Source organism: Cynara cardunculus (genome assembly GCF_001531365.2).
Source record: "Cynara cardunculus var. scolymus isolate 2C chromosome LG 8, CcrdV1, whole genome shotgun sequence".
Lineage (NCBI taxonomy): Eukaryota > Viridiplantae > Streptophyta > Magnoliopsida > Asterales > Asteraceae > Cynara > Cynara cardunculus.
Genome location: NC_037535.1, coordinates 25,754,788 through 25,771,989, shown reverse-complemented (window position 1 = coordinate 25,771,989; position 17,202 = coordinate 25,754,788). Strand labels below are relative to the sequence as shown.

Below are 17,202 nucleotides of genomic sequence, written 5' to 3'. Positions count from 1 at the left end.
ATTTGCACCAAATGAGCGTTGGATAGATGTTTTTGAAACGGGCTTGTTGATTGCTTTAAGATATGATGTGATACTACATTCTTTAACAATTATAGGTAGTCTGACATTCTTCCATGGGCGGACCTGATGTGGTGGCATGGGTGGCACGTGCCACCGTATTATTTCGCCGTCGAAGGGTAAAAAATTTAGGTTTGTTAACGGTGCTACCGTATCGTTTTAGAAGGTGCTACCGTATTTCCCTTAAATCCAAATGGTGCAACTAAAACCAAACAAAACAAAGCCCAAATAACCAAAACCATACTTTTTGTAATTATTTTTGGGTATATATTGACCGTTTTCAAAAGATAAAGACGCGTCAGATACAAGTTTAGGAGTTGTTTATCGGTACTTAGGGCTGTAAACGAACCGAACGAACACGAACGGAGGCTTGTTCATGTTCATTCGTTTAACTTAACCGAATAAACGAACGAACACGAACGGTAAACGAACGAAAATCTGTGTGTTCGTGTTCGTTCGTTTAGAAATAAGGTGTGTTCATTTATGTTCGTTCGTAAACATGCTAAACGAACGAACATAAACGAACGGACTAAACGAACATAAATGAATATTATTTGAATTCAAAGTAAATAAATAAAAGATAATATATTAAACTTAATATATAAACGAACATAAACAAACGAATATAAACGAACGGTAAATGAACGAATGAGACCCTTGTTCATGTTCGTTCGTTTAACTAAACGAACAAAAAAATAGTTCATGTTCGTTCATTTATTAAATAAACGAACTTCCCACCGAACGGTTCACGAACGGTTCGCTGAAGGTTCGGTTCGGTTCGTTTACAGCCCTATCGGTACTATAAACCATATTTTTTATAATTATTTTTAGATGTATATTATACTATATTAATTATATGGTGCCACCGTTTGAAAATTTTTCTGGGCCCGTCCCTGCATTCTTCCCACTTCGATCTAGTCTTCCGCCATAGTATGAACATGTTGTTTTTACAATTGGGTACGTTTACGGTAATCATTACGTCAAAATATCTTTGGTAGAAGGGCATCCGATGTATTTTATCGTGTCAAATTTGGTTTCGTTTCAAATATGATTGCGCAACCGCATGGACTACCCCGTACATGACCCGAATAAATAAGTACAAACAACTGTTATATAGTAATCGTATTACGAAATTTATTTTATTTGATTGAGTTGTAATATTTTCAGAATCTTTATACTTTATTTGTTGATTTATCAATTAACTTATTTTGATGATATTTTTTGCATTAAATTATTTTATCTTTGTAGCTTTAAATATTTATTTAAAATATATATATATATTATTAATTAATTAAAACATTAACAATACAATTATAAAAATTAAAAATAATTTTTTATAGTTATTTGAATTAATTTAGAAATAGTTAGTTCGTAAAAATTTATTATAAAACATAAATTAGAAAACAATGTTGAAAAAAATTATAAAACATAAATTTTTTTATAATTTTTTTAAAATAAAAAAAATTTATTAGTTAACTTTGATCTAAAGGATAGAAAGAGATAAATTTATGATAAAGAGAGATGGATATTTCCTCACCCTTTGATATAAATCCTTGTACGCTAATAATTGCTTTCTTAAAAGGAATAAATATTATCACTAAAAATCTATAATCGCATTGAATACAAACATTAATACTATTACATTTGTTTATTTAAAGAAATAGCAATTATTTGGTGTAATAAATGGAGTAAAACTCTACTTTTCCTAAGAAAAAGGAAAACACATACATGTGATGTCTAGCTTTAATGGACATTAATAAATCGAGTTAGGGGTCACGTTACTTTATCGGATGAATGTGATAACGATCGAGAATCTTGCCCAGTAAATGAGAGCGATAACTCTTATCACGATTAATGCTTACCGGGTAAATTGTTAGATATGATACCGTAAGTGATAAATATTGAATTTTACTGGAATAATCGTTTGATAAACAACCCTTTTGTCTCATTTTCAAAATAAAATTCAAACACGAGGGATGACTTTTTTAACTTGTTAAAGTATAAATCCTATTTTCAAAGAAATCATTAAGGAACGTATGGTTCGCAGATTCTAAAGCAATATGATGGATTTGGAATGTTGAATACCATTGATCAAATTTCATTCACTCGTTTGGTTCATTTTTTTCACGAAAGAAATCTTTAAAATCTTACAAATTTCACAAATAAAGGAATTTAACATTTCTTAAGAACTACATGGTATTTTGATGAAATGAAATTCTCTATTTTCATAATACCAAATATGCCCTTAACTCAATATACCCTAATCTCATAAAACGCAATATGATCATTGTCGACCACCTTCGACCACCGTCAATTTGAATCATCGTCGACCACCGCCGATCTAAACCACCACCGATCTGATCCACCATGGATCTAAACCTTTACCGACCACTGCCATCTGAACCACCGAGGACCACCACCGATTCGAACCACCGTTGATTTAGTAACGTCGTTTGGCTTGTGGTTATATTTAAACCAAATAGATAGATTCCAATTCTTTTAACATATTTCATTTCAAAGTATACCAACCAAACAGTTTCTATAATAATATTCCATTCAAAGTAAAATTGATTTAACAAATTTCATCAAGAATCAACGACCAAAATTGAAGTTTAAGAAGCCAAGTACCAAACGCCACTAAGAACCACTGATCAAAATTGAAGTTTAAGAAGTCAAGTCGTTCCAGCGGGTCTTCGCCTCCACATTCATCTTCTCCACTCCCATTCTACTGTCTGAAGAAATCAAAAATGGGCGTTGCAGAACCAGATTCGAAGAAGAAGGAGATGGTCCATTCTCCCATTCTCACTTACTTTTCCGTCATCACTCTTCTCTCCACCTGCCCTCCTTTTGTCATCCTCCTGTAAGTTTTCGATCTTTCAACTTTTTTCTCTTGATTCCATCGAGATTTCCTTTTTCTTTACTATTTCTCGGATCAGATTTTTGTTCTTTTGCATCTTATGCTGATGCACCATGGATTGATTCATGCATATATAAACGCAAACACACTATATGAAGTGCATGTCGTAATTATTTGCAGATCCTTTCACAATTCTTCAAATTCTTATTTGTTTTGTTCACTGGTTTTGATTCAAATCCACAGCTCCCTACTAAATGAAGGAATATGCATCTGGATCTTGTCTTTTGGGATCCCTCTGTTTGCATGTACTTATGAGATCATGCATCATCCAATTTGCATAGTTTAATGATATTTTTAAGTCTTCTTTTTCCATCTAAGATGCTACTTTGATAAAGATGGAAACCTAAATAAGTCCGCCATGGAGATTTTCACTAAAGTTTTTGTTTCTGTTTGCAGATGGTACACAATGGTATATCTTGATGGTTCTCTACTAAACACATTCAATTATCTCAAGGAGAATGGGTTTGAGGGATTTGTCAACATATGGCCTAAACCTACTGCTATTGCATGGAAGATTATTGGTTGTTATGCCCTTTTTGAAGCTGCACTCCAGCTCTGGTTACCCGGGAGAAGAGTTGAGGGGCCAATATCTCCTACTGGCAATAAGCCTGTTTATAAGGTACCAAACTGAAAAAAATCGACACTAAAATGTTGAGTTGGTATTGAGTTGCAGTGTGTTTGCTTATTGCTTCAAACCATTCACTGGATTTTGATTGACAGCTTATTAGCATCAAATTCGACCTCCAAATGTGTTAAGAATATTTGGTGTTTATGTTCTTGTTGCAGGCTAATGGTGTGGCAGCATATGTGGTGACACTGATTACATATATTAGCCTTTGGTGGTAAGGAATGCATGTACTTTTCTTGTTATGATTTCCAATAAAGCTAGACTTAGAGAGTCTAAGGGTCTGTTCGTTAGCAGCTAAATGAGCCTAATGGGACTCACATCTTATTTGGTCAGCTATAGATGACTGTTTGGTAGTGGCTTAATGACATATGAAGTTGCTTATTCAGTAAGCTTCTAGGGGAGAGCTTTATGCAGAAAGCCAAGTTTTTTCATTTTCCAAACCTGTTCCTCCCACTTAAAAAACACACTCATTCCATTTGTGAAAAAACCCTCGAAACAAAAACCTTCCCAATCTATAGAGATAGCTTTATCCATACAAGACTTAATGGAAAGCCAACCAAACAACCACTCAGAATAACCTTGCAGTCTGCAGCTAATTAATGTATGTTGGATAGATTCATTTCTACATCTTGCTGTTCACTCACAGAAACACACACCAATCGATTCTTAGATCAACTTTCCCCTTTATTGCTCAATATGAAAGTTCACATGATGTATGACATTTCTGGAATGGACCTAAGCGATTATGCAGGCAGGTTTTCCTGCTTTAACCTTTTTGGTCCAACCCACGATGATAGTTGGTTGTTGTGGCTTTATACCTGTTTCCCAACTGAATCTTGGCAACAATCTTTTCTTTTACTTAAGGTCAAGTCGGGATCTTTAACCCAACAGCTGCATATTTTTGTTAAATTTCAGGTTTGGGATATTTAATCCAACAGTTGTTTATGATCATTTGGGAGAAATATATTCTGCGCTCATTTTTGGAAGCTTTGTCTTCTGTGTACTCTTATACATAAAGGTGAGGATCAGTATGGAGCTAAATTATGTAACATTATCATACTGTTTCTATTTTTTCTGACAAATGTGTCCTCTAATATACAGGGTCATCTGGCACCTTCTTCCACTGATTCTGGTTCATCAGGAAACATAATATTCGATTTCTATTGGGTGAGCATCTTGAGTTTGCTGTATCTTATTCTTAACATGCAAACATAAGTCATTCTGTTTATATGAATCAATATCAAGAGATGTACCAAGAATTTGAGAGTGGTGAAAGGGACCTGACACTAGTTTGGTCTCATAATTGGGCCAAAATGTTCTTGTGCTTGTAGTCGCTTACGTTTTTCCACATGGGTTTGGAAGTTTTCTCAACCTGTTTGATCTAACTGAACAGAAATGAAGTCTTCTACTTTATCATCATGGGAGATACATATAGTCAAGTTTGACCCTAATTTATCTTTGCTCAAGCAAATGTTGTTCTCAGTATATCTTATACTTGTTGATCTCATAGGGCATGGAACTCTATCCTCGAATTGGCATGAATTTCGATATCAAAGTTTTCACAAATTGCAGATTTGGGATGATGTCTTGGGCTGTTCTCGCTGTGACCTATGCCATAAAGCAGGTATGCAGTTCATGACCAGTAATTTGAACACCTTAAATTCTTTAGTTGCATTCTATGGATTTTTTTCAGATTACAAGTAAGAATACTACTACCCAATTTGTTTCATTGGTAGTAGGATTTGCGTGTTTATTAAAGTAGATATTGTACCATAAGAACGAATGGCCGTGCTTGTTCAAGAAAGAGAGAGTCCGTTTGACGGATGCCCAATGTTTCCAATTTAGTCCGACTTCGTACCACATGATTTGACACAATACCATCTTGCATTATCTTAATCCAGTATGAAACAAATGGGAAAGTGGCAGATTCTATGCTTGTAAATACTGTGTTGATGTTGGTTTACATCACAAAATTCTTTTGGTGGGAGGCTGGGTACTGGAACACAATGGATATTGCACATGATCGAGGTATATATATTACTGTCATCTTTTTTGTATTGTGGTTTCCGAGTTGTAAGATGTTCTAAAATCTGTATCAATTTTGGCAGCGGGATTTTATATCTGCTGGGGATGCTTGGTTTGGGTTCCTTCGATATATACTTCCCCTGGCATGTACCTTGTCAACCATCCCGTTAATCTTGGAATCCAGGTGCTTTTTGCTTTCAAACTATTTGTTTCTTTATAAATGGAAATTCTGAACCATTTGGCTTTGTGGAAGAAAAGATCATCTTTTACTGTGCGCTATGCTAGAAACTTAGATTCTTTAATGAGCAATTCACAATTCACTCCAATGGTCTTCCCGACTCCTTTCTCTGTTCCCCATGGATTTGGTTCTTTTTTTCTAATTTTTCTTATTTTCATTTTGTACAGCTTGCCATTTCCATTTTAATAGCAGGCATTCTGTGCATATACATCAATTATGACTGTGATCGACAAAGGCAAGAATTCCGTAGAACAAATGGCAAGTGCTTGGTTTGGGGGAAAGCTCCAAGCAAGGTAAATTGTGGACATCTATTAAAAGTTAGGGTCTGTTTGTAAGCCGCTTGATGAGCTTAATGGGACTCGCAACTTATTCGGTTATCTATACATGACTGTTTGGTAGTGGCTTAATAATATAAAATGTGGCTTACTCAGTAGAGCTTCTAGGGGGAAGCTTTATGCAGAAAGCGAAGTTTTGTACAAACATGCCCCTCCCAACTAAATACACTCTTCTGTTGTCTATTAAAAAACCCTTCCAAAAAAAAATTCCCAATCTATATAGACAAATTAATCATCTCAGACAACTTAATGGCAAAACCAACCAAACACGCATTCATTCTTACTGAATGATGGTTTTTATTTCTTTATATTAATAGTAAGATTTATGTGGTATTCAGATCGTTGCTTCATATACTACAACAACAGGGGAGACCAAGAGCAGCCTTCTCCTGACTTCAGGGTGGTGAGTATCATCTAATAGTGGCTAGATCCAATTTCATCATGATGTTCCTATTGGCATAAGATAAGATGATGTTGTTTCATTGCAGGTGGGGGCTATCTCGTCATTTCCACTACGTACCTGAAATCTTGGCAGCGTTTTTCTGGACAGTACCGGCTCTTTTCAATCATGTAAGTTGAGCATGTTTAGTTTACAGAAAAAAGGGTTGAACGATTGATTTGATGTGGTCTTGGGATTTCGCAGTTTCTTCCATACTTCTATTTTGCGTTTCTCACCATCCTACTGTTTGACCGAGCGAAAAGAGATGATGATAGATGTCGTTCAAAGTAAGCAAACATTCGATCCATGTGATTTGATGTGTTTTGATTTGGATGGAAATGGGAAATAACGATGGAATGCTTTGGGTGCAGGTATGGGAAATATTGGAAGACATATTGTACCAAGGTTCCATATAGGATCATACCAGGGATCTATTGAGATGGAGATGTGTGTTTGATGTATTTTGGCTTGTTGGTATTTGACAAGAGACCTTAATTGTTGAAGTATGTTATGAAATATTTATTAGGCTTTTTAATTGTTGGCTAAAAAACCATCTTCATTGGGAAGTTGGAGTTCCTAATGAGGCTCTCTATGTCAAATATATATGTTTTATATCATATGTGGGGTTGTTGCTTAATACTTCTATTTCCAACACTTACGAAGATACCTGATTGGATCGAGGTATTACTATTGGAGTGTCTAATCAATCATGTGACTACAATTGTAAACAAAGGCCTAGTCAAGAGTTGCAAAATATAGAAAAAATGGTCGTGCAACATGAAGAACATATACATATAAAGAAAAAAGAAGTACAGTGTGTTGCCACTAGTAACCATCTTACTATATACTATGTTTTTCATACTCCACAGACACGTTTGTTACTTTTTGGAGTTGTAGAATCAACTCTTTTCTATACACCTCTTCACCAGTGATATCAAACTTTAGTTTTCAAATATTTATCGATTACATGACGTCCTTAGAGCATCAACACGGTATTCCGCTCTCATTGCCGTCGAGCATGTACCGAACTAGATGTCGACAATAAACCTTTTCCAATAATATCTCTTTTATACCATGTGTTTATATGAATATACATATATATATATATATATATATATTTTATTTTTTATTTTTTTTGATCTAACAATAATGAAAGGAAAACAAAGTTTAACATCTCAATCCAAGTCAAACTTGATCTAGTGTCGTCAGATATGCCCTACGTGGCCACGCATTAGTGGGCAAAGATCCGGTACATACCTGCGCCCGCGTAGCATAGGATTGGTACCCCCGAAAGAGCCCAATTAACAGATGGAGGAGGATGAAGACAGATTGATCTGATCCACCACCCCACAAACGCCATTCTTCTTCTTCTTACTATTCACGTCTTCCCCTTGGTAGCATCTGTGCAGCACCAATCCTATTCAAACCCTACCTCATCTCTCTCTCAACATGCCGTCTGCTTATGGCGCTCGATTGACCACCTTTGAAGATTCCGAGAAGGAAAGTGAGTGTGGTTACGTTCGCAAGGTGAGACTTTCCGATCTGCTTCTTTCACTCTTCTCCTGTACCTTCTTCGCTATAAAACTCGATGATTCATTAATCTTCGATTTGATTAGATTGGATTTTGTTGGGTTGGGTTTGGAATGGATTGACTCTCTTCAATTTTTGATCTTTGATCTGATCTATCTTGATGCTACCACTAATGACTCACTACACTTCATTGTTTTTGATTCGATTGTTTCCTCATCCACTAATTTCATTCTTAAAAAGAAAAATACAATCGCGCACCATCTGGATTATCGTAATGTATGTACAAGTCTGACATGATTTAACGATTCAGTGGTTTACTCTATGCCAAGGACCAAAGCTTTCAAATTATTTGTTAATCCACTTTACATGTCAATCGGGTACCTTTTTGTTTTTTTTTATACTGGTGATTTAGGTTAAAAGCAAAATCATAATATTCTGATTTTTCTCTGGGATTAAGCTCACGAGAATCATAGATATTGTCTTCACCAAGTTCGCAAAAGTAACTACGAAAAGGTTACTAAACTTTGCTATGGTTTCTTGGATACTTGTGTTATTTTGCTTAACATTCTATGAATTGATCAAATAACCTGTAATCTGAACATGTCAAATGCAAACCGCAAAAGGTTTGTGTTACGAAGGTTGCCTGTTACTTGTTTGCAACACCTAATGTAACAATTGTTATTCTTTTTTCTTGTTTAAGATGACTTTTTTCCAAGCAATTCGAGTAGTTACACTATTTTACGTAGTTGAATGCTAGAAGATAGGTTCCTCTAAAGGCTTAAATTAAATGGTCATAACTATAACAAAAGTACCATGGACATTTTCTTGGTTTTAGATTTTGTACATAATATTATTGGGATATGGCATAAACAGCAACATGGGTGTATGTATTTCATTTAGGACAATTTTTCAACGGATTAAGAGCCTTCGCTGAATGTTGTTCTTAATGATGCTCAATTATAAAGATGTTAAGTGCTGAGTAACTAAAGTTCTTTGATCCTTTAACTGGGTGATATATCTGAACATGTTGCTGTACCAACATGTTACTTATTGTAGGAATTTTATCGGGTATGTCAATTTTTGATAAAATAGTGAGGGCTTTTGTTGTCCAAAAAAGTTCTACTGAGAGGATCTCTCAATTCTTAGATTCTAATGAAGGTCTTATTCATTGAGAGATAAAAGTAATTGATATGGTGTTAAAAGAACAAGCTTCATAGACTAAATCTCTGAATAATCAATAGGTGAGCTCACATATAGGCTCACTGACTTGGTATTTGGCAGGAAATTATATAGAGCTAGTTTATAGTTTTCCCATCATTAATGATGCTCTTAGCAATGATATTGTCTTTGTTTGATGTGTCAGGTTGTCAGTTTTCCTGGGGAATGACTCTCTTGTCCCAAGTACTTGTGTTCTTTCATTTATTTGCTCTTTGTTTTTCTTTTCTGGAGTGTGGGGAGTGGGCATGATTTATCATTTATGCGATATGCTTCTTTGTAGATAACAAAGCTCTATTCTTTTTTGAAGAACACCACAAAAGAACCGTGAGCTTATGTTCTATAGAATCTGGCAGGTATCAGGGCCGGTTGTCATTGCAGATGGAATGGCAGGGGCTGCCATGTATGAACTTGTTCGTGTTGGACACGACAACCTTATTGGCGAGATTATTCGTTTGGAAGGAAATTCTGCTACAATCCAAGGTATTTTACTTTGTTCTATCCTTGAAGTTTCTCTTGACATTGAGTGATACAAACCCTTACTAACCATTGACTGTGTCACACACTCTCTTATGCTTTCTAACCTTTTCTCACCCTTTGGTTAGAATGTTCCAGAAAACTGTAAGTGAAGTTAGGAGGTGTTTACTTCTCTCTTACCGCCTCTTACCAGATAAGGGTCTCTTACTCCATTAGGAGACGATGTGTTTACCAAGCAAAATCAGTTGCTTCTTACCGGCATCCACTGCTTACCGTACCACTTACCCTGTAGGATTTACCTCCAACAAATTTTGGTATGTGCTGTCTGGAGTAGATGCTGTCTGGAAAATGGTTGCTTACCATGTTTTGGGTTAAACACTGACTGGCAGAAAATTACCACCGTAACCCTCTATATGATTCAATGAATGAAATATGGCTGTTTACCAAATGTTATGTATAATTAAGTGCTGGATGATAACGGACCTCTAATTAGGATATCTTTTGATATTTAACGTTGAAACTAGCGTTAGCAGTCTTATAGGATCGTGACATCTAACTAAAGTTGAATGGCAAGTTGTAGGCGATTTCATCGAGGCCTTTTTTAATTTAATAATTCGATTTGTGAGGCAGAATGAAATACATTTATAATAAAAATAGTGTGGCAGAAATGTAGATGTTTAGGTGGATGTATGGATACATGCAGATGGATAGGGTTAAAGATAAGGGTGTTTCCAGAGAAGGTTAGAGATGGCTTCATGGAAACTGAAACTGATGTAACACTTGTTTCGATGGTTTTGTAATCTGCAGCATTGATTGTTATTCGCCATTGAGAAGAAGGAATTTGTAATAGGACTTTAGGAGAGGTAAGGGGGGGCCAATTTTATAAGGCAATTACTTGGTAAAGATTGGAATGAGTGGAATATTTAAGGAATTGATCTAAGCCCAATTTTTTTTTTTACTTTGGTTTAAAAGATTGTTGTGGTTGTCGTGTCTGTCTTGCACCAAATGTCTTTGAGTTGTCTCTGCACATCTTCATATTCACAATATTAAGAACAAAATTGTTAATTGTATTTCAGTTTATGAAGAAACAGCTGGGCTGATGGTGAATGATCCTGTTCTGCGGACACACAAGGTATGTATTTGATTGTTATAGTTTGATCTTATTTGCAGTAACTTCTGCATTTACTTCTTTCGGAAAATAACTTCTGCTTAAATTTCTGGTTTAACTTGCAGCCTCTGTCTGTGGAGTTGGGCCCTGGAATATTGGGGAATATATTTGATGGTATTCAGGTTTGCAAGCTCCCGTTTGCTGTATTTTTGTTTCAACCATATTTGTGCTATATTTGCTTTTCCTTCTTCAAGAGTTACCAACCGCAGTTTCTTTTATTTCTCAACCCATGATTCAGAGGCCTCTTAAGACTATTGCAAAAAGATCAGGTGATGTCTACATTCCTCGTGGTGTATCTGTCCCAGCTCTCGACAAGGATATACTTTGGGAATTCCAGCCTAAAAAACTAGGTGATTATACATTATCCTCTTTTCAGTAGTTTATACTGTATTATGTTGATTGACGAGTGGGTTTGTAGCCTGGTGGTGCCAGTTTTTGTAAATATCTTAAGGATGGGTCATGAAATCTCTATATACCCCTGAACTCTAGAAATTTGTGGATCCTTATGTTCCGAAGTCTGAAGCTGTTTCTGTTATGAAAATTTTATTAATTTCAATCTGTTTTCTGATGTCAGGCGAGGGAGATCTTGTAACAGGTGGAGATCTGTATGCTGTAAGTCATAACATCCCTATTATTTACAAACTTAAAAAAAGTTTTGCCTGTTCATCTGTATCCAGAATCTTTATTTCCCCTAAATTGTTAACTTCTCTTCTCATTTCTCTACAGACTGTGTATGAGAACAGTTTAGTGGAACATCACATTGCTCTACCTCCTGATGCCATGGGAAAGATAACATATGTTGCACCACCTGGTCAATACTCATTGAAGGTTTTTTTATTAAACTTCTTTTACCATCTTGAACATGCCTTTTATAAATTTTAATATTATCATCATGTTCGTATAGTAACTGATTTGGCATCTAGCAGGACTGTTTTTGTGATGATTTTAGCTTCATTGATATATATATATATATATATATATAGTTAAGAATGAAATGCATGACTTATCTGTAGGATATCAGCAATGTTGTGTTCTAGGATGTCTATAGCTCTATAAGAGGAATAGAAGATAGTTTATTTTCTGTATAATGTAGATGGTTGACTCATTAAGCCTAAATCCCATCTCTTATGATRTRMMYATRWWAGSYGKKMYATRWMRAWRYAAWWTKMTGSRRRTRRWKKKWMRRSMWKRYMATTWKRTRCTMATYWWKKTYKTGTKRKSTMWSKTTWGWWTRMKDKAWYKSTYTWWKSAWWTWSYYWYMYWYRAAWYWTKRYAWRTGRKYAKWTKRTWKSACYYSWYSTWWYSCWAACRWSWSTMWWSKRMMTYSRSWWMWRWTSMYTTGKKASWARKTWWYWGMYRMWKKSWRATWWTGWRCYWGKSSKMTSMYSAMYAWCARYAWWTTKTTWMTMYRYWKGWCWYTGWCTTKKWGMTWKWRTTYYAARKKKTSRAMMMRAWATWWMCMAWGCYWMAKRWTKYCYWMMWMKWWYYYRWKMYRWWRMKYRMCWTAWSWWRSTYTKSMWTRYMCMTTGCMYTWSWSAKYYMYTRCWTTSKKTRKKWMWTRTWMMSWYTKSRMYTGTWSRTAMWSMWARSCMTGTKGMAYCWRWGMTTSMTGMWGRTAMWMYWMYYYTYACWRRRYMSRKMYYWRTMAYYRSYTYWWKYAWSRWRTATGTTTATTTTGGCTTTCTATCATTGTCAATTTGCTTCTTAATGTGATYCTAATAATMTATTGTATGTATTAGYGTGTTCTTGATGCTCTTTTCCCCTCGGTGCTTGGTGGGACATGTGCCATTCCTGGTGCATTCGGCTGTGGGAAAACTGTTATTAGCCAAGCTCTATCCAAGGTATCTTTGATGTATAGCGGGTTGTCACTCATTTGAAATTTTGAATAGTTAGATGCTGATATTGTTTCCATATTAACTATTTGCCTGTCATCATGCAGTACTCAAATTCGGACACTGTCGTTTATGTTGGTTGTGGAGAGAGAGGAAATGAAATGGCAGAAGTACATCCCACTGAATATAATTCCTTTTGTTTCAGTTGTTGATGAATGCTTGTCTTTGATGTTCTATAATAACTTGGCAGGTTCTCATGGATTTTCCCCAATTGACTATGACATTGCCTGACGGCCGTGAAGAATCTGTCATGAAACGTACTACACTTGTTGCTAACACTTCAAACATGCCTGTGGCCGCTCGTGAGGCTTCAATCTATACAGGTAACAGTGCAGTTTTTCTTGTCAAAAAGATGTTCTATGGAAAGCAAGCTGGACCAGAAAACATGAAAGCTCTTGTATTTGTTGTGTCAACTATTTCCATGAGACATATCTTTACATGTGCCGGTGATAGTGCTTCAGATGAAGGATGGATTGAAGAATAAGTTTTGAATCTAATGTCCAACCTTGACAAATTTTCTGCTTCTTGCTTTTTGGCTCTTGGTTCTTCTGCCATGAGCAGAAGGCTGTCATATCACACATGAGTTTGTATACTGGAAAATGGATGATAATTGGCTTTGGGTTTCTAGTTGTGTGAAGCTTCTAAGTGAGTTGATCAGTAGTCTCTCAGACTACATTAAGTTCTAATTTAATTGTATTTTACTTATACTCTCAGGAATTACCATAGCCGAATACTTCAGAGATATGGGCTACAATGTAAGTATGATGGCAGACTCTACCTCACGTTGGGCAGAAGCATTGCGTGAAATTTCTGGTCGACTGGTACGCATCAAGATCTTGACATTTTAAACTACTCATCTCAGTTTCTGAGAATGTGCATTTTTTTCTCCATTGGTAGGACAATATTTGTTCTCTGTATGTCATAGTAGGGAACCTCAGCTTTCTCTTCTGTAATTCTTTAATTTATGTGATCAAAACTGAAGAATTCTTCTAATTACCAACTGTTGAAGAAAAGATGTTTATGATGATTATTGCCATAAGGCATTAACGTGTAAAAATAGGTGTACTGAAATGCAAATTTAAGTTGGATATAAAAGTTTGGTACCTTAGTTCCTCACCTTTTAAAGTTCTTTTGTGGATCTCGTTTAAGAAAGAAGGATCTTTCTATATCAAATAACTTCACCAGTGTTCCCTTGCTTTGTCAAACGTTAGTAGCTTTAGTTGATTTTGATTCTATCTTGGAATGTTGTTTCTAGGTTTTCCTGCCCTTCAAGTTGTGCTTTGCTGTTGTTCTAGCAGCAAGATTTTGCCGTTGTGTCATGGAACTAATTTTTTGCCTTCTTTTGTTCAGGCAGAAATGCCTGCTGATAGCGGTTATCCTGCTTATCTAGCAGCACGTCTGGCATCCTTCTATGAGCGTGCTGGTAAAGTAAAGTGTCTTGGTGGACCAGAACGTAACGGTAGTGTCACAATCGTTGGTGCTGTATCTCCTCCTGGAGGAGATTTCTCTGATCCTGTTACATCCGCTACTCTCAGCATTGTTCAGGTATTTGTTGTAAATGTTATATCTTTTCAGTTTGTTCTTTAAATTTGAATGACGAGGCATATTTATGTTGCTGCATCTATTAAACAAATCTACATCTGGGTAAACCTAGTCCTTCGCTAGCAAATCATTATTACTTATAGCTGTGTTGTTGGTGAATTTTTAATAGGAGTACTGGCTGGTTGTATGATTTGTTGTCATAAGCTATTGCCCAAAGCCTCAAAAGTTATATCTTCTCTATGCTAAGTTGCTAACATATGCATTGCACATTTTCTCAGGTTTTCTGGGGTTTAGATAAGAAGCTTGCACAGAGGAAACATTTTCCTTCAGTTAACTGGCTTATCTCCTACTCAAAGTACTCAACGGTGCGTTGTTGATATGAACCCATGTATGCTGTGCATATTAAATGTGTACACATATACATCAGTTCTCACTTTTGCACCTCATTATATTTTCGTTCCTACTGACGAAATATTACTTGTTCAGGCTCTGGAATCATTCTATGAGAAGTTCGATTCGGATTTCATTGACATTAGGACAAAAGCTCGTGAGGTGCTGCAGAGAGAAGATGATCTGAATGAAATTGTCCAGGTTTGTTGCTTTTCACTGTTCCAACTTTTATGTTGTTTGCTTAAATTTGGAATCAAGTTTCATGATGTGATTTCATGATATCAAATGAGAATTTTGCTCACACCTTAGAAGTCCGAACTATGTAGAATAATACATGTCCTTAGTAATGTATGATCTGTATGGATTCTCATTGACATTCTCACCGGACATAGATTAATATAAAAGATCACACAGAAAATATCTACCTATAAGTGTGAAACTAGGTACCACATTGGAGTTACACTCATTTGATTAGTTAAGATTGTTGATTGTAACGGACATTATGGAAGAATTGTAGAATTGAAGTTGATTTCCTGTTGGACAACCACAAAAAGGATGTAAATGTTGGTAAAAGAATTTGAAAAATCCAGAAGACAGTAAAAAGCCTTGATTTATGATGGAAGAGAGTATTTTTTGCAAAGTTGAACGTGTGGATCGGTTTTTTTGGTCACGCGATTGGATCTTGCAAGTTGATTGATAAGGGATCAGATGATGGAATCCACCTCTGGCAGCATGAACATAAAATTAGCTAGCTTTTGTCTTTAGCAGATACTATACACTGCTCTTTATGGATTGGTTTAATTGCTGAAGGATATTGTGGTTGTTTCAGCTTGTGGGGAAAGATGCCTTGGCTGAAACCGATAAAATTACCTTAGAGACTGCAAAACTTTTGAGGGAAGACTATCTTGCTCAAAACGCATTCACACCGTAAGTAACCTCAATTTTCTTGCACCAACTTATTTAACTATATGCTTTTCAAACTTGTATTGTGACATTTTGTTGTTGTGACAGATATGATAAATTCTGCCCCTTCTACAAGTCTGTATGGATGATGCGCAATATTATCCATTTCTATAATTTAGCCAATCAGGTGGGCTATCATCGGTTTTGTTATGCTTCTTTTAGGTCTCAGACTGTCATCTTAGTTTTGTTGATGTTCTTAAAATAGTTGCATGTCTTCTTTTTTTTCAAAAATATTTCGCAATGATTATAGTCCTCGGTATCTTTATTTATATTTTGAGGTATCTTTACATTTTATAAAGAATCTTGAGTGAACAAACTTATATAGGTGTGAATTTGGATGGAAGCTTACACATACAAAACATAATTGGTGAATTTGACTTTACAGGCTGTGGAGCGAGGAGCGGGCATGGATGGGCAGAAGATCACTTACACGCTGATCAAACATCGGTTGGGTGATCTGTTTTACCGCTTAGTGTAAGTGAACGTGAAGTTGTGTCCATTAAATGTTGAGGATGGTTTAGCGGTCTAATCTGGCAATTGAATGATAACAGGTCTCAGAAGTTTGAAGATCCAGCTGAAGGGGAGGATGTTCTTATTGGGAAATTTAAGAAGTTAAACGAAGATCTTACTTCTGGTTTCCGTAACCTTGAGGATGAAACTCGGTAGATGGAGAATGGGCGTAATTAAATGATCTGAAGATGAAACGGAGTAGCACATTTTCATCTGTCTGTCATCTCAAGAGCCAGTGCCGGAAGGAAGGAAGGAAGGAAATGAGATTGTTGTTAGTTGTTTGATTGATTTGTTATTTCAGAGGGTGGTTGATGATTGTTGAATATCATTTGTGTCGTTTTAGCAGCTGCCTATAATTATTATTATTATTTCTGCAGGCATTTTGTGTCTTGTTGTTGAGAGTTGGAAATAAGACTGCAGTATGTAGCCATTTTGTGTCGAACAACTACTCTCCGAACCTATTATTATTTTTACGTGTTGAATGGAATAAGTAAAGGGTTCATGTTTTTGGTCGTATGGTTTGGAATTTGGATGTACATTTGTTAATACTACATTCACATTCTTCTTTACCAATCCATCATAGAACTTAATAAATGATCATGTAGTGAAAGCAAGCACATTACCAATCCAATGCTAAAAACCTTGATTCTTACCTTGAAGTTGGAGTGATGTGACAATCATTATTCGCTCGTAAAAAGGTTGGTTATTGAGTTGTTAAATTTTTTTTAAGGTTTCTAACAGCAACGATAAATCCCTTTTAACCAGATATAAAACGTAGGTTTGAGATTGTTTAAAGTTGTATATTTGTAAGTTTTGGTAGATTCTATGAATGCAATTGAAGATAATTTAGTTTATTGAAAGAAAAAGAAAAAAGGG

At 35.6% G+C, this 17,202-nt stretch overlaps 1 protein-coding gene and 1 pseudogene across 1 annotated transcript; both read left to right on the top strand.

The window, feature by feature from the left end:
- Window positions 1–2,698: 2,698 nt before the first annotated feature.
- On the top strand, window positions 2,699–7,273 carry LOC112516735 (7-dehydrocholesterol reductase). Its single transcript, XM_025123942.1, has 13 exons — window positions 2,699–2,917; window positions 3,371–3,593; window positions 3,761–3,816; window positions 4,518–4,620; window positions 4,704–4,769; window positions 5,113–5,226; window positions 5,504–5,630; window positions 5,711–5,811; window positions 6,033–6,158; window positions 6,539–6,603; window positions 6,689–6,770; window positions 6,844–6,926; window positions 7,011–7,273. Exons 1-13 carry the CDS (start codon window positions 2,805–2,807, stop codon window positions 7,075–7,077), a joined length of 1,326 nt encoding a protein of 441 aa, XP_024979710.1. The 5' UTR covers window positions 2,699–2,804; the 3' UTR covers window positions 7,078–7,273.
- A 677-nt stretch (window positions 7,274–7,950) lies between these two features.
- Window positions 7,951–16,842, top strand: LOC112516406 (annotated as a pseudogene).
- The last annotated feature ends 360 nt before the right edge of the window (window positions 16,843–17,202 follow it).